Source organism: Aquarana catesbeiana, linkage group LG06, assembly GCF_042186555.1.
Source record: "Aquarana catesbeiana isolate 2022-GZ linkage group LG06, ASM4218655v1, whole genome shotgun sequence".
NCBI classification, from domain to species: domain Eukaryota; kingdom Metazoa; phylum Chordata; class Amphibia; order Anura; family Ranidae; genus Aquarana; species Aquarana catesbeiana.
This window is the reverse complement of record NC_133329.1, coordinates 12886013-12907899: the sequence shown is the minus strand read 5'-3', so window position 1 is coordinate 12907899 and position 21887 is coordinate 12886013. Positions and strand designations below refer to the sequence as shown.

Genomic DNA, 21887 nt, shown 5'->3' with positions numbered 1-21887 from the left:
CTGTGGGGGGATGAGCTGATGGAGGAAGTAAAACAGTGTTAGTTAGAAGCAGTATAGGCTTCTTTGAAGAGAAGGGTTTTCAGGGATTGCCTAAAGATAGATAAGGATAGGATAGATTAGGGGACAGTCGGACAGATTGGGGTAGGGAGTTCCAAAGAATGGGAGAAGCTCTGGAGAAATCCTGGAGGCGAGTATGGGAGGAGGGGACAAGGGTGCTCGAGAGTAGGAGGTCTTGGGATGACCGAAGAGAGCGGCTTGGTTGGTATTTTAGGGCTAGGTTAGTGATGTAGCTATCTGATATCTGTTTTTGAGTTGTTAAAGGTAATTTCAAGAGGATCATGAATGATTTAGATTCGTTAATCTTATATAGTGATATGGTGCTAAATGTTTTTAGGATGTTTTGAAGTGCTGGCAATGAAGAGAGGGGTTCTGTTAAAGCGATCAAGATGTCATCGGCATATAAACTGAGTTTATGTTCCTTTCTACCCATCTGTATGCCCTCAATCATTTTGCAAGTGCGGATGGACTCTGCTAATGGCTCAATCACCAGGGTAAAAATTAGGGGTGACAATGGGCATCCCTGTCTAGTGCCATTAGTTATCTGAAATGGGTCAGACAAAATGCCAGAAATCCATACTTTGGCACAAGGGACAGAGCATAAGGCCAAAATGGCTTCTCCAAAGGGTCCGGTAAGTCCAAATTTGCTCAATACTCGTCTAAGGCATCCCCAATGTACCCGATCAAACGCCTTCTCCGCATCAAGGGATAACAGCAGAGAAGGCGTTTGATGGTGTGCTGTCCATTAAATCAGATCAATGAATCTTCTTGTGCCATCGGGTGCCTGTCTGCCTCCAATAAAGCCTACTTGGTCTGGGTGTATTAATGATCCTATAAGGGGTTGTAGTCTGGTGGCCAGTACTTTAGCGTACATTTTTATGTCGCTATTTACTAGGGAGATGGGTCTAAAGTTTGCGGGATCTGAAGGTTTTTTCCCAGGTTTTGGAATTGCAACTACAAAGGACTCTAAGGACTCCTTAGGTAAAGATCCTGCTTTGGCTGCTTGGTTGGCTACAGTGCTCCGGCGTGGAGATAGGATATCAGAATATGTTTTAAAGTATTCGTTGGTATAGCCTTCTGGGCCAGGTGATTTATTAGGAGGGAGGTCGTGGATGGCTTTGTGTATTTCGCTGCTCGTAAAAGGTGCAGCTAGAGAGGTCTGTTGAGAAACTGATGGAATAGATTCATTTTTTTCCTCCTTGCTCTTTTAACAGTCAGTTGTTTTACTAAATCCAGCCATCAATCAAATGAGAAGGGAGAACGCGGGACAAGAATGGTTCTGTGCAGGGTTGGTCTCTACCCTTTACTGAATATAAGAGCACCATGACATTCTACCATCACTCAATCCAGTCTAAATGAGAGAACCAAACAAATGTCCATCATTTTTGAAATTATAACATTAGTCTAGAGCAGGAAAACACAAAACAGTCAATCCATTTTGAGGGTCAGATACGCTCCCCCTTTTTCAGAGCTCAGGTTTGACCTAACCACCAGGGATAATTCATAATGGTATGAAGGATGAAAAATGACCTTAATCCCTAGGACATGTGGTGTTCTGACCCACCGAAATATGTTGTATGTTTTGTGCTTTTGTGCTGTGAACTAGTTTTATCAATGATAGAATTTGGATTTTTGGGTGTTTGTTTGGTGCTCACTTTTGGACTGTATATATGGGGATTCTCAACTCTGGGTTATCCCCTTCATTAACAGGTGTCCTTGTTTTGTGGTGAGCTGCCAATCCCTCATTTTTTAGCCCACCATCAATGTCATCCCAGGGCCCAGATCAGGTGTTCCGTTTTTTTTTTTCCTCTAAATTGAGCTTCATGTTAATAACTTTGTTTTTTTACTTCTTTCTAAGTATAATTAAACCTGTTTTTTTTTCTCTATTCCAGGAAAAAAAAATGTGATTGTGGTAGCTGATGACTTGAAGAGCAGGGAGCCTGAAGATAAGGAACGGATACTGGAACACCAGCCCAGTATTCCTACCTATGCCAAGGATTTGTTCATATTCACAGAACATGAAAAATACAGAAAAAATCTAGAGAAAATAAGAAAAATTATACAGAGCAGTGAGTTTTCAGATATAATCACTTATTATTTCTATATTTCTATAATCAAAATACAGTATCCTCCATCCTACTGCCAAAATATCTTATATGCCCTATAATATTGGAAAAAAAAGGAATGGCATAGTGAGATCATTAAAATTGATTTTGTTTTCAAAATTTACAATGGAAATGTTGACAAAATTAGCCCCAATTTGTGATGCCGACCACAATTCACTTTGAATAAACAAAAGCAACTTCCCCATGTTGACACCAACGCATTTTGCCGAATTGAGGTATTGTCCACATTTTCACCCAAACATCATCAAAATCGTCAATTTTGTTAATTTCCTCTAGAAACCTTTCAGTCACCATAAGAACTACTTACAGAGATATACTGTTAGACCGAAGGCATTGAGGAAACCCCTGCAGTGAGTGGAAATTCTTATTGCTGACTTGGCAGTAGAACATTAGGAATTTGGTGATGCCTGCTTTATGGTAGCGGTTTAGGGAAAGGCCTTTTCCCGGGGGTTGAATGATAATGATCCCCGTGCAGAAAGTGAGGTCTGCACTGAATTGATTTTCTAGGATGAGGTTGGAAAACCTTGGCAAGAGCCCTAACCTAAGACCGACAGAACCCCCTTGAATTATGAACTCACTTTCAGTGCTTACAGTGGACCTTCACCCTAATCGTATGCCCCGTACACACGGAAATTCCGCCAGCAAAAGTCGGATGTGAGCTTTTGATCTGAAATTACGACCGTGTGTATGCTCCATCGGACTTTTGCTAGCCAAATTTCTCTAGTTCTATAGTTCTCCATTTTTCCGACGGAAAAAGTTCCTATAGGAAATTCCGATCGTCTGTAGCAATTCCGACTCGCAAAATTCCTACGTATGCTCGGAAACAATTTGACACATGCTCAGAAGCATTGAACTTAATTTTCTCGGCTCGTCATAGTGTTGTACGTCACCGCGTTCTTGACGGTCGAAAGATCAGAGAACTTTTGTGTGACCGTGTGTATGCAAGGGAAGCTTGAGCGGAATTCTGTTGGAAAAAACCATCCAAGGTTTTTCCGACGTAAATTCTGATCGTGTGTACGGGGCATAAGTCATATTTCCATGACTCTCCCCTCCCCCACAATTGGATGTAATTTTTTTTTTTTTGTTACAATTTTTTTTTTTTTGTGCAGCAAAGTAGCACTTCCGCATTTCTCACCTAGGGGAAAATGACGTTTTTGTGGCCGATCTAGAGTAAAACCGAGAACTCAATGCCACTTCAAATATGAAATCGAAACCACGCTAGCAGGTATCATCTCCAACATATGACAGAAAACAAAAATCTAAAAAGAGAATAAGGGGACTTTAAATATATCTTGCATACGCATATTACTTGACGGAAAAAAACATTACATTTTGATAAAAAAAACACTTTTAGTACATATTTACACCTTTTTTGTGTTAACATATTAACATTTAAAAACAATGTCAGAGAAACACTCATACATTTAAAGTTACAATTTTATTATAGACACATCAGCTCTCTCAGCCTACGCGTTTCAAGGGACTTCGACTTCATCAGGATATTAGATATTGCTGTTCTTGTACCGATAAGGTAAAATTGGTACATGTCATCTTATTCTTTTCGTAGCTCTACCTATTATGGGTGGGTTCTTATATACATGGGTTGTAGGTATGGTTGTGGTTTTATTATTATTATTGTAATTTTTTTTTTATTCATATTATGTATCAATGTTTGTTATCTTTTTTTTTATACTGACTATCAGCCTTCTACCATATCTGTACAAGACCATCTATATCTAATATCCTGATGAAGCGGATGTCCCACAAAACACGCAGACTGATAGAACTGATCTTTCTATATTAAATTTGTAACTTTAAATATATGAGTGTTTCTCCGACATTTGTTTTTAAATGTTATATGTGATAAAAGTGTTTTTATCAAAATGTAATGTTTTCCCATCAAGTAACGTGAATACCCCTGGCAAGGTATATTTTAAAGACCCCTTTTTCTCATTTTTGATTTTTGTTAAATGACTTGGGCAGTTGTGCCGAAGGACTTGGGCTCCCAAGTGAGACATGCTACATATCTGTGCATGCACGGGTTCCATGATTATCAGCACAGGCGTGGGTTTCCCCCTTGCCTGTGCAAAGATGGCTAATATGGAAGTCCTTAGTCTTTGTCCATGTGCAGGAAATTTCCTACGAATCCACAGACGTGCCTAATGGCTCTGTTAGGACCTCAAAGATGGGCAGAGCCCTTCAGAAATTGTGTGCATATGCCATTAGGGGGCAGAGCCACTAAAGAGGGGACTGCAGTTCCTCTATAATATCTCTAGAGCTCTTGCAGCCTAATGGAAGAAAAGTGGGCCAATAACATTCCAGCATTGAGTAGAAAGGTGTCCTAGAAGAACAGAAGCTGTTATAGCAGCAAAGTGAGGACCACTTCTTAGTAATACCTAGAATGAAGTATCAGACATGCTAGGGAGTGAAGGGGTGTGAGTATGTTCTGCTGGAGGCTTCCAAGAAGAAGAAAAAATCATTAGGGCAGCAAAATAAGGACTGGTTCTTATATACCCCAGAAAGTGATGACTGATTTCAAATGACATGTGACTGTTTGGAATAAAAACATATTTCAGGTAACTGCACTAGATGGATTGAGCAATGATTTCATAACTTTTGAAGGACATAAGAGAATTAAAGGATAGATAGATAGATAGATAGATAGATAGATAGATAGATAGATAGATAGATAGATAATAGAGGTCATTCTTTTTCCATCTTTCTTCTTTCTTTTTATTCAGGTCAAACCCAACACAAAGGCCCAAACAAAGAACATCACGCAGCACCTCCCACGGAATGGGAACCCTTCGAGAAAAATTATGGATCTTCTTTAGACAGTCATAAGAACATAATAGCACCAAACCAAGTGCCTACCTGGGGCTCTTCACCTTTCTGTTCAGGTTGGTTATCAGATTATATCTCAGAAAAGTGATTAAGCCAATTCAATCGAAGTAAAATGTTATCTGTCAGAATCTACCACTTTTTTCTGATAGATAGATAGATAGATAGATAGATAGATAGATAGATAGATTTGATTTCATTCTTTTCCATCTTTCTTCTTTAATTCAGGTCAAGCCCAACATAACAACTATGGCAGAGAACATGAAGCAGCGTCACACAGAGATGGGGAATCCTCCGTAAGGAATTCTGGATCTTCTGTTGACAGTGCGAAGAACAGAATGGCACCAGACCAAAGGTTCCCCTGGGATTCCTCCCCTTCCTGTTCACCTGTTGGCGGTCAGATTGCCGTTATTGCAGGACCACAATCCAAGAGATCCAAGACATCATCCAACAATTCCGTGGAAGGAAAATGCTATCTTCCAGAAGCTCCCTCTCGTGACTCGCTCAGTGCCCCCAACAAGAAATTGTATGATTTGCAACAGGAAAACCGAGAACTAAGAAAATCCAAGCTCTCCCACGAAGAGAAGATCAAAGAACTAAATACATTAGTCAATTCATTAACCTTGGAGAATAATTGGGTAGCAGAAGAGTTGAAGAAAATAATCCAGGGGGGAGTTGATGAGCATGGGGAGGAGATAGGGGAGAGAATGAAGTTGTTACTACAGAGAGAATCCAATGAAAAAGAGATAGAAATGGACACATGGGCACATGGCCATGCAACTCTACCTCAGGTACAGGAGAGATTTCCAGAGAACGGACATCATTTGAAAGAACATCATCTACAGAAAACAGCAGGTTTAAGTTGTCTCCATAATCAAACGATGAATGAACTACTAACTGGAGTTCAGGAAATTATAAATGAGAAAGATCTCACGATACAGAGGCAGAGCGAGGAGATAAAGACCTATCAATTTTTACTGGAGAAAAATAACTTACAAAAATGCCAGGAATAGTGAAGAGTACAGTAGATGTGATGGGTCACCACCATCCAGAATCTAAACTCCAACCAAACACCCAAATCAAATGCCCATATGGGAGCAGTTTTACCTGCCAAAGTATTTGTATATACTGTATGTCCATCCTGTCCTGATATTTACAAAGCTCAGTCAGAGAGTACAGCCCTGCATGGCAGAGTAGGCGGCCTTATTTTATCTGCTGTAGTTAAACATTAACTCCACTTTTATTGAGAAAAAAAAAAAAACAGTCTCCTTCTGAAGAAATAGTTGCCTGTTTATGATGGCCAATACTAAATGGAAGAGTCTGATTCATTGTAATCACCTGGTGCACTGTCAGTGTTCTGATGAGAAAAGCTACAGCAGGGATATGCATCTAGCGGACCTCCGTCTGTTGCAAAACTACAAGTCCCATCATGGGACTTGTAGTTCTGCAACAGCTGGAGGTCCGCTAATTGTATATCCCTGGGCTACAGGACCCCTTTAAAGTATTTAACGATTTACTAAAGCCTCCATTTTTTTTCTTTCAAATAACAAACATGTTCTACTTACCTCCTCTGTGCAGTTGTTTTTGCATAGAGCAGCCCAGATTCTCCTCTTCCCGGGTCCCCCTGTCGGCGCTCTGGGATCCCCCCCCCACAAGTGCCCCCATAGCAAGCCATTTGCTGTGTGGGCACTTGCATGTGCTTGATCCCGAGCTCCACTCTGTGTGTCCATAAGACACACAAAACTGGGCTTGGCCCTGCCCCCTGCTCCCTCCTCACTGGCTGTGATTGACAGTAGCAGGAGCCAATGGGTCCCACTGCTGTCTGTCAGCCAATGAGGAGGGAGAGACCCGGGAGAGCAGCCACTCTAGTAAGTATTGGAGGGGAGGGGAGCTGCGGAGAGAGCTGCATAATGAAGGTGTTTTACCTTCATGCATAGTGTGCAACCTTCAGCCTTTTACAACCACTTTAAAGAAGATGTATATTATATGAAAAAAAAAAACATTATTACTTACCTCCAAGCAGCAGCATAAGTGTCAAGGTGCAACTTCCCCACATCAGCTCTAAGCATGAGAACTGAGTGATCACATGACCGTTGATTGCTTCGTTCTGGGGTCTTCTTGAGGTGAAGAGCAGTGACTGTCAGTCATCGCTCTTTGCTCGGCTCCTTTAGCGCTCACTGGAGAGCCATGCTGGGGATGGGGCGGGACTGGAGGACTCCAGCCATCAGGCACATGCTGAGAGGCGGAGCCAGCTGACAACCGGGCAGGTTTAGCGCTCACTGGAGAGCCATGCTGGGGATGGGGCGGGACTGGAGGACTCCAGCCATCAGGCACATGCTGAGAGGCGGAGCCAGCTGACAACCGGGCAGGTTTAGCGCTCACTGGAGAGCCATGCTGGGGATGGGGCGGGACTGGAGGACTCCAGCCATCAGGCACATGCTGAGAGGCGGAGCCAGCTGACAACCGGGCAGGTTTAGCGCTCACTGGAGAGCCATGCTGGGGATGGGGCGGGACTGGAGGACTCCAACCATCAGGCACATGCTAAATGGCGGAGCCAGCTGACAACCGGGCAGCAGGGTGGATCCCAAAAACACAAGTGAAGGCGCCAAAAGCTTAGAATCATCAATATCCTAAATACATTTTAAAATCTGATGTTGTAGAGCACACAGTCTGTATTGGTCCATGTAAGTATTTAGTAGTGAATGGGGAGTAAAAACTCCAAAGTACTCAGGGCTGCCATCACATAGGAACAGAAACCAGGTTCCAACAAAATGCAAAAAACAAGGAAAGAGGCGCCTCTAAGTGTAGACATTTTTTTATAACTTTTAATAACGCATTAGATTGGCAACTCACATTTGAGTAGTAAGTAAAAAGCCCATCGGTCCCACTCCCAGCAAAGGGCAAGTCCAAGCAGTGATGATCCTGGTTCCTAAGTCCTTCACAGGCAAACGCTGTCTTCACTGAAACCCCCCCCAGCTGGTGTAGGGAAGCCGGTGTTCTGCCGAGAAAGTTCCCCTTGACAGATAAGGACCCCCCCTCTACTGCGCAGGCGCAGCACTTGCGCAGTAGGAGCCAGTGGAAATAGCCGAATAGAATAGAAATCAGCTGTACACGGCGCCTGTTAGAGGGCCCCTCGCGGGCTCGCTTCGCTCGCCATGCTTCGGGCACGGCCTCGCTTCGCTCGGCACTTTTTTATTCTCCCCCTAGGTCCACTTGGATGGTGGGGCTTGAACCTGGACCCGGGACACAGGCGCCGTGTACAGCTGGTTGAAGTTTTTCAGCTTCGGCTATTTTCGGCGGCTCTGTAGTCGTTCGTACTGCGCAAGCGTTGCGACTGCGCAGTACAGGGGGGTCCTTATCCGCCGGGGGAACTTTCTCGGCAAGACACCAGCTGCTGTGGGGAGACTCAAAGCGAGGCGTGAGGCGCAATAGGAAGGATGGCAACGGAGGATGACGTCACGTGCTATGCGACGCGTTTCGTGAGTGGCATTACGGCAAGCCGCGCTCCTTTCTCAGGCAGACCACATGGAAGGGACCATACAGGGCCATTATATAGAATATACACAGGGAAGGGGGAGGGGAATATTACTCTAGATCTCTATCAAGGTGCAGGGCGGAGCAGAATTTTGTAAAAAAGGAACTATAGTCCAAAACAGATTAACACACAGACACATACAATTCATGAATAATAATACACCTAAATTATAATATGACATGGTAAAAGATCAATCAATAAAATAGTTTATGATAAACTATGATATAGCTTAATAAGAATGAAATAGAAGATAGTTAATCAAATATCTATAAGACCCAATGTTGTTTGGATACTTCCAATAGCCCGTTATCAGCTACCTCTGGGTCACAGGAAAATGAAAGCAAATGGACTCCTGTGACCCACAAGCTCTGGCCATACTTCTCTTTTAAACCATAGAAAGAATCTCACCAAAACTAAACTTCCTATTGCAGGGGATGACCAAAACCTGACTTATATCTCAGTGCAGACTTCTGGGAAAATCAGTGAGCCAATCACACAAGCAGGAAATGATATTTCTAGGGGGCGCTCTGTATACCAGCGGTGTACAGCCCCCAGATTGCCAAAAAATGCGTAGATTTTTTTTTTTTAGAAAATTACAGAATACTTTATTAATCCCAAAAGGGAAATTGGGAAATTGTTGATCTACAGCGGCTGCAGACTGAAAATTGAAAATTAATTTTCGATAACATTAATTTACAATATTGTGTAGCAATTGTGTATATATATATAATTTTTTTCATGAAAGTGAAGTTCCCCTTTAAGGAACACTAATGCCGCGTACACGCGGTCGGATTTTCTGACGGGAAAATGTGCGCTGGGAGCTCGTTGTCGGAAATTCCGCCCGTGTAGTAGGCTCCATCGGACATTCTCCGTCGGAATTTCCGTCGCACAAAATTTGAGATCTGAATCTCAAATTTTCCGACAACAAAATCCGTTGTCGTGAAATTCCGATCGTGTGTGCACGATTCCCACGCACAAAAGTGCCACGCAATGCTCGGAATCAAGCGGAAGAGCCGCACTGGCTATTGAACTTCATTTTTCTCGACTCGACGTACGTGTTGACGTTCAGAATTTCCGACAAGATTTGTGTGACCCGTGTGTATGCAAGACAAGTTTGAGCCGACATCCGTCAGAAAAAAATCCACGGATTTTGTTGTCGGAATGTCCGATCGTGTGTACGTGGCATTAGTCTGAGCTCTGCTGTACAGGCTGCGAAAGGGTGATACTAAGTTATATTCATGTCCTAATGCTGTTTGCATTGATAAATTAATTGCATTAAAAAATAAATGTAATGATTTAGTAAAGATTACAGAGCTGCATTTATTTGTGTCTTTTATATCTGCCTGGAATGTATCTTTAAGACTCTGTATACTCACATAGATATTCTCCTCTTTCATTTTGGGCCATTTATAATGACATTCTTACATGATTGCTGTAAAACATGATAAAGAAGCTTGTAAGGGGGGTTTGTGATTGGCTGAGTATTGGTGCCAAGAGCGCATGTCCCTGCCCGCGTCTTCTTGGAAGAACAACGACCCTCCTCCTGGGCGCTTTAACCACTTTCCTACCCGGCCAGTTCTGACACTTCTCACATACATGTAAAAATCCACATCTGTTTGCTTGAAAATTACTGAGAACCCTCAAAACATATATATATTTTTAGCAGAGGCCCTATAGAATAAAATGGTGGGTGTTGCAATTTTTTACGTCAGACAGTATTTGCTCAGCGGTTTTTCAAGTACATTTTTTCGGGAAAAAATATTTTTTATTTTTAATGAAGTGTTTTTTTTTTTTTGCTTGAAAATTACTAAGAACCCTCAAAACACACACATATATATATATATTCAGCAGAGACCCTATAGAATAAAACGGTGGGTGTTTCAATTTTTATGTCCCACGGTATTTGCTCAGCGTTTTTTTCAAACACATTTTTTGGGGGAAAAAATACATTTTAATGAAGTGTTTTATTTATTTTTTGCTTGAAAATTACTGAGAACCCTCAAAACATATATATATTTTTAGCAGAGGCCCTATAGAATAAAATGGTGGGTGTTGTGATTTGCGATTTTTTTATCTATGAACCCTCAAAACATATATATATATATATATATATATATATATATATATATATATATATATATATATATATATATATATATATTAACAGAGACCCTATAGAATAAAATGGTGGGTGTTTCAATTTTTATGTCCCACGGTATTTGCTCAGCGCTTTTTTCAAACACATTTTTTTGGGGGAAAAAATACATTTTAATGAAGTGTTTTATTTTTTTTTGCTTGAAAATTACTGAGAACCCTCAAAACATATATATATTTTTAGCAGAGGCCCTATAGAATAAAATGGTGGGTGTTGTGATTTGCGATTTTTTTATCTATGAACCCTCAAAACATATATATATATATATATATATATATATATATATTAACAGAGACCCTATAGAATAAAATGGTGGGTGTTTCAATTTTTTTTTATGTCACACGGTATTTGCTTAGCGGTTTTTACAAACACATTTTTTTGGGGGAAAATTTTAATGAAGATGTTTTTTTTTGCTTGAAACACAATTTTTGAGAAAAAGACACATTTTGATGAATTGTTTTTTTTTTTGCTTGAAAATTACTGAGAATCCTCAAAACATATATATATATATATATATGTTTTAACAGAGGCCCTGTAGAATAAAATGGTGGGTGTTTCAATTCTTTATGTCACACGGTATTTGCTCAGCGTTTTTTGAAGGACATTTTTTTGGGAAAAAAATAAATTTTAATCAAGTGTTTTTTTTTTTTTTTGTTTTTTTTGCTTAAAAATTACTTCAAACCCTCAAACATTATATATATTTAGCAGAGGCCCTATAGAATAAAACGATGGGTGTTGCGATTTTTTTATGTCACGCGGTATTAGCACTTTTTTTGGCAAAAATAATAGATTTTAATGAAGTGTTTTTTTTTTTTTTTTTTTGCTTGAAAATTACTTACTGTAGAACCCTCAAACATTATATAATAAAATGGTGGGTGTTGGAATTTTTTATGTCACATGGTATTTGCTTAGCGTTTTTTCAAACACAATTTTTTGGGAAAAAGACACATTTTGTTGAGGTGTTTTTTTTTGTTGCTTGAAAATTACTTAGAACCCTCAAAACATATATATATTTTAACAGAGACCCTATAGAATAAAATGGTGGGTGTTTAAATTTTTTATGTCACGCGGTATTTGCTCAGCGGTTTTTCAAACACATTTTTCTGTGGGAAAAAAAATGTTTAATGAAGTGTTTTTTTTTTTTTGCTTGAAAATTACTAAGAACCCTCAAAACACACACATATATATATATATTCAGCAGAGACCCTATAGAATAAAACGGTGGGTGTTTCAATTTTTATGTCCCACGGTATTTGCTCAGCGCTTTTTTCAAACACATTTTTTTTGGGGAAAAAATACATTTTAATGAAGTGTTTTATTTTTTTTTTGCTTGAAAATTACTGAGAACCCTCAAAACATATATATATTTTTAGCAGAGGCCCTATAGAATAAAATGGTGGGTGTTGTGATTTGCGATTTTTTTATCTATGAACCCTCAAAACATAATATATATATATATATATATATATATATATTAACAGAGACCCTATAGAATAAAATGGTGGGTGTTTCAATTTTTTTTTATGTCACACGGTATTTGCTTAGCGGTTTTTACAAACACATTTTTTTTGGGGGAAAATTTTAATGAAGATGTTTTTTTTTGCTTGAAACACAATTTTTGAGAAAAAGACACATTTTGATGAATTGTTTTTTTTTTTGCTTGAAAATTACTGAGAATCCTCAAAACATATATATATATATATATATATGTTTTAACAGAGACCCTGTAGAATAAAATGGTGGGTGTTTCAATTCTTTATGTCACACGGTATTTGCTCAGCGTTTTTTGAAGGACATTTTTTTGGGAAAAAAATAAATTTTAATCAAGTGTTTTTTTTTTTTTTGTTTTTTTTGCTTAAAAATTACTTCAAACCCTCAAACATTATATATATTTAGCAGAGGCCCTATAGAATAAAACGATGGGTGTTGCGATTTTTTTATGTCACGCGGTATTAGCACTTTTTTTGGCAAAAATAATAGATTTTAATGAAGTGTTTTTTTTTTTTTTTTTTTGCTTGAAAATTACTTACTGTAGAACCCTCAAACATTATATAATAAAATGGTGGGTGTTGGAATTTTTTATGTCACATGGTATTTGCTTAGCGTTTTTTCAAACACAATTTTTTGGGAAAAAGACACATTTTGTTGAGGTGTTTTTTTTTGTTGCTTGAAAATTACTTAGAACCCTCAAAACATATATATATTTTAACAGAGACCCTATAGAATAAAATGGTGGGTGTTTAAATTTTTTATGTCACGCGGTATTTGCTCAGCGGTTTTTCAAACACATTTTTCTGTGGGAAAAAAAATGTTTAATGAAGTGTTTTTTTTTTTTGCTTGAAAATTACTTACTGTGGAACCCTCAAACTTTACATATATATTTAGCAGAGGCCCTATAGAATAAAATGGTGGGTGTTGCAATTTTTTATGTCATGCGTTATTTGCTTAAACACATTTTTTGGGGAAAAATTTTAATGAAGTGTTTTTTTTTTTTTTTGCTTGAAACACAATTTTTGAGAAAAAGACACATTTTAATGAAGTGTTTTTTTTTTTTTTGTTTTGTTTTTATTTTGCTTGAAAATTACTTAGAACCCTCAAACATTATATACTGTATTCCGCAGAGGCCCTATAGGAAAAAAAAATGGGGGGGTGTTGCAATTTTTTATGTCACACGGTATTTGCATGGCAGGTTTTCAAACACCATTTTTTTTTTTTTTTTTTTTTTTTTTAAATACACTTTCGATAACTTTATTGCACAAAAACACAATATAGAATACAATTTTTGGGGTAAAATATTAAAAAAATGGTGTTACTCCAAGTGAATAGATACCTAACATGTCCACTTTAAAATTGCGTACGTCTGTGGAATGGCGCCAAACTAAGGTACCTAAAAATCTCCACAGGCGACACTTTAAATGCCTTTGCAGGTTACCAGTTTAGAGTTACAAAGGAGGTCTGGTGATAGAATTATTGCTCTTGCGATACCTTGCGTTGGCGATACGTCACATGGGTGGTGCAAACACTGTTAACTTATGCATGAATGACCTACGTATATGTTCCCCTTTGTGCGCGAACACGAGGGGGGGGGGGTGCTTTAATTTCTTTTTTATAATGAATATTATTTTTATTTTTTTTACACTGTTTAATTTTTTTATCACTTTTAAAGTAAATGTAATGTAATGTAGACATCATTTCTGACAGTGACAAGTACTCTTTACGGAGAGATCTGGGGCCTATTAGACCCCAGATGTCTCCTCTTCGATTACAAGCATCTGATTACACCAAAAATCGGCATGGTCAGGTGCTTTACCAATTTAAAAATGGTTTTACATCCAGGAAACCTGAAGTGACAAAAATGCTGATCATCGGGGGGGACCTTCCTGCCCTCCTAGACAATCTCTATGGTCAGCTGGCTGGTGATGGTGCCGGCTGCGATCCCAGGTTCCCCGGTGAGTTGGAAGAGCCCGGTAAGGCAATAGAAGGTGGCGGGAGGGTGGTTGCCCCCCCCCCTCCCGCCACCTGTAAAAGCTAATAAGCCACTAAGATAGCTTTTTCAAAAAGTAGAATCGCCGGCCGCACACAAAGGTGCTGTAATGATGCCTGAAGCTGCAGGCATCATCCTGGCATACCCACTGCAACTCAAGGACGTCCATGGACTTTCTTCGGGCGACAAGTGGTTAATCCTCCGCCATCTTGTGCCAATCGTATGTCAGAGGCCTTCCATTCCCACAACATTCCCGGCCAATAACCTTTACATCTCAAGGAAGAATGTGAAAAGTCACATGTGAAAGCAGCACACACCGCATTTCTCTCAAGCCATTTTCCCTTACTCAATCTCTCTCCTCTCCAGGGTCATTGGTACTCACTCAGAGGGCTCTGGCTTGCCTTAGGCTATCTGCGTCCAGTTTACATGAAGTTCCTAAAACAGGGTCACTGCAGTCTGCCTCTGCTTTAGTACACCGCCCCTAGGTCCTCCAGCTTTACTTCAGGGAACACTTGGCCTGGCCAAAAAGGACTTTTGCAACCCCCGCTAGCCTCCTCCACCATAAGAGGCAGGATGACCACAGCCAGCTCTTCCGAGTGCAGGGCTACCTCTCCCTGTCCTCCAGCCCTGTCCAGGGCCTCCACTTACTGACTACATGCGCACACTGGTGCGGTCTCTGGCTCCCATGCCCCAACTGCCTAAGGCTCCTGGCATATATATGGGCACTAACTCACCCATAGCATCACTACAGGGTGGGGAGGGCCTCTAGCTAAAAGGGACCTAGCACCTGATTACACTATTCTCTGTTAGCACACACTATTCTGGGACAGAGCCACCTAGCGGCATACTAGCTAACTGCACCTGCTTACACTCCCCTTGCTTTAAATATGGCACATCCTCATGCCGTGAGGGGAACCCACACATGGGAAGATGGCTTGCATAAACCTTAAAAAAACACAAGTAGAAAAGTGCAAAATAACGAAACAGTGCACGCAATTCAAGGTATAATAGCCCGTATACCTGGCATGTGGCTTGAACGTTACAAACAAATAAACAATTGAGTCATTAGAGTCCAAATGCTTGGCACTACACTTGTTGGATAAATTTAATATAAACGTAACTTGGGCAACATTCCCAACTGGCAGTACCTTAATAGGAACAAACCGTCATACGCAGTATGCAATAGAAAAAGAACATGCTAATAAATGCAGACAGCAAAACCAATAACATGTCAAAACAGACTACAGTAAGTGTAGTATTTGGGGTCTGGGTACTCCCTCCACTCCCCTGGGCCAGAACCTGCAGGACTACACAACAATGTATGTCCTCAGTATTGGGATGATCCACCAGCACCTTGTCCATGTAAATGTGGCGTCCATGGTTCCACTCTTAGTATACTCTGTGGAACTCCATGCAGGTGGTTGTCCTTTCTACAAGCACCCAGTAGCACTTGGGTACCTGTAGATGGTTCCCGGAACATAGAACATATGTGATAAAAAAAAATCAATATAAGTGCCGCGATGTGCTTACCAATCAAAACATAAATGTGAATAGATAACAAAATGCTAAATCAATAGTGTCAACTTATATGATATTCATATAATATCAACTTATTGAGCAAAAAAAAAAAAACATGCAGTTATTGGTGCTAAAATAAAGTCCTCTAATGTGCAGTACATACAGTATATTCCTTGTGAGCCCATCAACAAATCACAATCCAAGAAAAGGAGGACTTCTTGATCCAATTCCTCCATTTGTGCTGCAAAAACAAAACGATGTACCACCCCACTCGTGCTCCCCTCTACCCCCCCCCCCGGTAGATGTATCCTCACCTCGACCTGTGTGACCTCACAATTAAGCTTGGTCAAACACAGCCAGCCCCATGGACACCCCCCTGGTCGCTTGAGGTCACAGGCACCGCCCCCCCCCTTGGTCGGTCAGCCCCGCACTTACCCCATCTAGGTCACCTTCTCCGGTCAACGTCTCCTCCTCTTGGTGGCATACGGCGGCTTCCCCGCTTCTCCTCCCTCCTCCTCCTCGGTGGCCAATAGGATCGCTTCTCCTCTCGGTTAATCGGGTGAGTGGCCTCGGGACCCACTTCCTGAGCCTAATTCGCTATTGTCACGCAACTGGGTGGGCCGGGCCCACCCCACCCTTTTTTTTTTAAGCCTCTGGCTCTAATTATGTGCTTCTAAGAAAAAAACAAAAAACATTGGAATCCATGTGTCTGGCATCCCACATATAGATTAGGGGCTGGGTACATGGATTAGGGGGTGCATTACGGACCACCACTGGTCAAACAGCACTTGTTAGCCTCTCCAGGGCTAAATCAAGTTGATCTAGTTCTCCAGAATCCTGTACTCATTATATATATATATATATATATATATATATATATATATACACACCGGTATATACATATATACACTCCATAAAGTAGCTTTCCCGTCAGTTGATAATATCAGGGTACATATGGGTAAAGAAAGGCTCCAATAGTGCTTATATCATTAAACAGTGACTTTATTAAAACATGTATTAAAAATTGAGTACTCACATATTGGTGGTGCTTCCAGCACACCAGACTTTAACAGACATGTGTGTTACATGTTCCCCCAAAGCCACATACACCGCTATCTCCCCACAGACTACTCTCTCCTCGTAAGGGTCCCTTCACCATCCTCGCCCCTCCCCTACGCGTGTCGACACAGGGTCACGTGTCCTTCCTCAGGGGAAATTCTACTCAGTATTAGAGAAGCTTGAGAGTGAAAGGTGAGTTTCTTCTGCTGGAGATGACAAAAATAAATAACGTCTGTTGATTTTCCTTGCATGGGCAAAACACGGGTCTATTTTAATACATCCGGCTCCTGCCCATCAATTTACACAGTGCCACACCCACTGCAAGTCTGATTTCAATTGACATGTGACTATTTGTAATAAAAAACTAATTTCAGGTAACTGCACCAGATTGAGCAATGATTTAACGTCTGCTGAAGGACATAAGAGAATAAAAACATAGCTAGATAGATAGATTTCATTTTTCCATCTTTCTTCCTTCTTTTTATTCAGGTCAAGCCAAATACCATAGCCCAGACACAGAGCATCAAGCAGCACCTTCCATAGAAAGGGAATCCTCAGTGAAAACTCACGGATATTTTGCTGATGATCATAAGAATAGAATAACATCAGACCAAGTGTCCACCAAGAATTCTTCACCTTCCTGTTCAGGATGTGTTGACGGTCTGATTACATCTCAGAACAGTGATACTGCAGAACCACAACCTAAGAAATCCAGGACATTATCCAGTGAGCGAACCAGTTCCATGGACGAAAAATGTTCCCTTCCAGAAGCTCCCTCTCCTGACCCGCTCAGTGCCCCCAACAAGAAATGGAACGATTCACAACAGGAAAACCGAGAACTAAGGAAAGTGGTGCTCTCCCAAGAAGAGAAGATCAAAGAACTAGAGAACTCACTCAATTTATTGACTTTAGAGAAAAATAGGGCAGTAGAAAAGATGAAGGAAATAATCGAGAGGGAAGAAAGAAACATTGATGGGCATGGGGAGGAGAGAGAGAATTTGCAACAACAGCGAGAAACCAAAGAGGGCGAAATAGGAATGTATGTATTACCCCAGGTGGGAGGGGAAGGGGCACATGGCCATGAGATTCCACCTCAAGGACAGGAGAGATTTCCAGAGAAAGGACATCATTTGAAAGAACATCTGCAGAAAACAGAAGGTTCAAGTTGTCTCAATAATCAGAATGTGAATGAGCTATTAACCAACATTCGGGACATTATAAATGAGAAGGATTGCAAATTGCAGAGGAAGAGTGAGGAGATAAAGAGTTGTCAATATTTACTTAGTAGATGCAAATGCCAGGAGTAGTGAGGAGCATAGTAGATGTGATGGGTCCTCACCATTCCGACTCTGAACTCCAACCAAACACCCAAATCAAATGCCCGTATGGGGGCAGTTTTAATTACAAAATATTTGTATATACTGTATGTCCATCCAGTCCTAATATTTAAAAAAAAAACTCAGTCACACAGTACGGCCCTGTACAACAGAGAGGACACCTTATATTTTTTTTTTTGCTGCAGTTAAACAATAACTACACTTTTCTTTAACAAAAAAAACAAAAAAACAAACAGTCCCCTTCTGAAGAAATAGTTGTCTGTTTATGCAGACTGATTCTAAATGGAAGGGCCTGGTTCATTTCAATCACCCGGTGCGCTCTCAGTGTTCTGATGAGAAAAGCGGCAGGATCCCCTTTAAAGTATTTCAAGGGTTACTAAAGCCTATTTTATTTTCTTTAAAATACCAACCATGTTATACTTACCTGCTCTGTGTAATGGTTTTACACAAAGCAGCACGCGACCCTCCTCTTCTCGGGTCCCATGCCGGCGCCCTGTGCTCCTCCCCCTGATGAGTGCCCCCCATAGAAAGTCGCTTGCTGTGTGACCACTTGTGTGCGCTCAATCCCAAGCCCCGCTATGTGTGTTCATAGAATAAGGTTCGGCCCTGCCCCTGCTCCCGCCTCACGGGCTGTGATTGACAGTAGCAGGAGCCAATGGGAGTCTGTCAGCCAATGAGGTGGGAGAGACCTCAGGAGAGTGGCCACTCTTGCGCACATCACTGGATTGCAATCAAGCTCGAGTGAGTATCTGGGGGGGCTGTGAGGGGAGCTGCACACAGAAGGTTTTATACCATCATGCACAGCATGCGACCTTCAGCCTTTACAATCACTTTAACCAGTTCCAGACTGCCCACCAGGCATTTACTGCGGCAGGGCGGCCCGACTGCACAAAACAACGTACCTGCACGTTGCCACTTCCTCCGGGTCTGGGGCGCCCGCTCCCACTGGACACAGCAGAAGCCAGAGGGTCCAGCGGACACCGATGTTTACTGTTACCCGCTGATCTCCCCCCGAGAGAGGCAGAATAGCGATCTGCCTATGTAAACAAGGCAGATCACCGTTCTGTCAGGGGGGAAGATGGAGATCTTGAGTTTCTGCTAAGAAACACAGATCTCTGTCTTCTCCAGTCAAAGCACCTCCCCCACCCAGTTATTAAGAACTCCCTAGGAACACATTTAACCCTTTGATTGCCCCCTGATGTTAACCCCTTCTCTGCCAGTGCCATTAGTACAGCGACAGTGCATTTATTTTGCATTGATCATTGTATTGGCATCATTGGTCTCCAAAAAGTGTCACTTAGTGTCAGATTTGTCCGCTGCAATGTCTGATAGGTGGCAGTGATGGGCACTTATAGGTGACACCAATGGGTACTGATAGGTGGCACTGATAGGTATCACTGATAGTGGACACCGATGAGCACTGATTGGCAGCACTGGTGGGCACTGATTAGTAGCACTGATGAGCACTGATTGGCAGCACTGGTGGGCCTTGATTAGTAGCACTGATGAGCACTGATTGGCAGCACTGGTGGGCCTTGATTAGTACCACCGATGAGCACTGATTGGCAGCTCTGGTGGGCACTGATTAGTAGCACTGATGAGCACTGATTGGCAGCACTGGTGGGCCTTGATTAGTAGCACTGATGAGCACTGATTGGCAGCACTGGTGGGTCTTGATTAGTAGCACTGATGAGCACTGATTGGCAGCACTGGTGGGTCTTGATTAGTAGCACTGATGAGCACTGATTGGCAGCACTGGTGGGCCTTGATTAGTACCACCGATGAGCACTGATTGGCAGCACTGGTGGGCACTGATTAGTAGCACTGATGAGCACTGATTGGCAGCACTGGTGGGCACTAATTAGTAGCACTGATGAGCATTGATTGGCAGCAGTGGTGGGCACTAATTAGTAGCACTGATGAGCACTGATTGGCAGCACTGGTGAGTACTAATTGGCAGCACTTATGGGCACTGTTGGAGCTGCGCTGATAATCGGGACAGTGCCCTGATTATCAATGTAGACGTCCCTCTCACACAAGCTGGTTACTGGCTCCCCTCTCCTCTCACTGCCAGCGTGCGGAAAGGAATGCCAATAAACGGCTTGTGTTTATATTGTGATTGGCTGTGATTGGACACAGCTGATTATGTAGTAAAGGGCCGCTGTGATTGGCCCATTACCCTGATCTGTGATCAGCTGCACTGGTCGTAATCACAGGAGGACGTCATATGGCGCCCTCCCAGTAAGGGCCGACCGCGCCGTAGCTGCCATTCAGCTATGGTGCAGTCGGGAAGTTGTTAAATTACAATACGTCTTATGATGCAATTGGATGTATATATTATTTTCTTTTTTATTTGCTATATTTTTTTCCATGAACGTGGAGTCACCCTTTAAAGAACCCTTGTCCCTATGTCTGCATGTGACTGGGCAGTGAATGAGAAGAAAAGCAGACTGATGAGTTCATCTCCCTATCGCTCTGCTCTTCCCTCCTAACATCATGCCCCTTCTTACCATATGAGCACTGCGACGCAACTGATTGATTCATTGTGCTGCTTCTCTAATGCCCCTTACACACGATCAGACATTGTTCGGACATTCCGACAACAAAATCCTAGGATTTTTTCAGACAGATGTTGGCTCAAACTTGTCTTGCATACACACGGTCACACAAAGTTGTCTGAAAATCTGATCGTTCTGAACGCGGTGGCGTAAAACACGTATGTCGGGACTATAAACGGGGCAGTAGCCAATAGCTTTCATCTCTTTATTTATTCTGAGCATGCGTGGCACTTTGTGCTTTGGATTTGTGTACACACGATCGGAATTTCCGACAACGGATTCTGTTGTCTGAAAATTTTATAGCAAGCTCTCAAACTTTGTGTGTCGAAAAATTCGATGGAAAAAGTCCGATGGAGCCCACACACGGTCGGAATGTCCGACAACACGCTCCGATCGGACATTTTCAATCGGAAAATCCGACCGTGTGTACGGGGAATTAGTCTGAGCTCTGCTGTACAGTGACTGCAGTAGGTTGATACTACATCATATTCAGATCCTAACAATACTTGTATTAAAAAAAGAAATAAATAAAAACATGTAGTTATTAAAGAAAATGAATAGTAATAATAAAAAAATAATCAGCCCCTGTATACTTACATATATGGTATTGTGTCTTTTATTCTGGGCCATTTATAACAACATTCTTACATGTGTAGCACCCTCTAGGGCAGGGATATACAATTAGCGGACCTTCAGCTGTTGCAGAACTACAAGTCCCATGAGGCATTGTAAGATTCTGACAGCCACAAGCCATGACACCCAGAGGCAGGGGCATGATGGGACTTGTAGTTTTGCAACAGCTGAAGGTCTGCTAATTGCATATCCCTGCTATAGTGTGTGCTAAAAGTAGTAGTTCGTATAGGAAAATTTAGCTTGGCTGAGGGCCAGGCTTGGGTTGTGAATCTGGGTCAGGGTTCAGTGACTCGGGGGCTGGGTGACTCATCTGGCAGCTCTCTCTGGCACTTCCTCCTGGTCTGGTTGTTAGAAACTTCCAGAGCTGGAGGGTGGGAGTAAGGAGGGGCTGTCATGTATATTTATGAGGACCTCGACCAATCCCCATCAAGAGGGGTCTGGAAGGGGGCAGGCCACCTCGTAAATAGACATGAGTCATGCCAGCAAGAAAAGTTGTGTGCTGAGAAGGCTGTTGGAGGCTCCCTAGTCTGGGGGGCTTGACCTCGGGTGCTGGAAGATTCTCCCTAAAACACACAGAAGAAACA

The 21887-nt window shown here is 41.7% G+C and overlaps 1 protein-coding gene across 1 annotated transcript in view; it reads left to right on the top strand.

The window, feature by feature from the left end:
* The window catches only part of LOC141148157 (uncharacterized), an 86501-nt gene extending 65235 nt beyond the window's left edge, over positions 1 to 21266 (top strand). Inside the window, exons 12-14 of the mRNA XM_073635338.1 lie at positions 1950 to 2126; positions 4925 to 5083; positions 17265 to 21266. Of these exons, the coding sequence (XP_073491439.1) occupies positions 1950 to 2126; positions 4925 to 5083; positions 17265 to 18082 (1154 nt within the window). The 3' untranslated portion in view covers positions 18083 to 21266. The remainder of the gene's footprint in view (positions 1 to 1949; positions 2127 to 4924; positions 5084 to 17264) is intronic.
* The last annotated feature ends 621 nt before the right edge of the window (positions 21267 to 21887 follow it).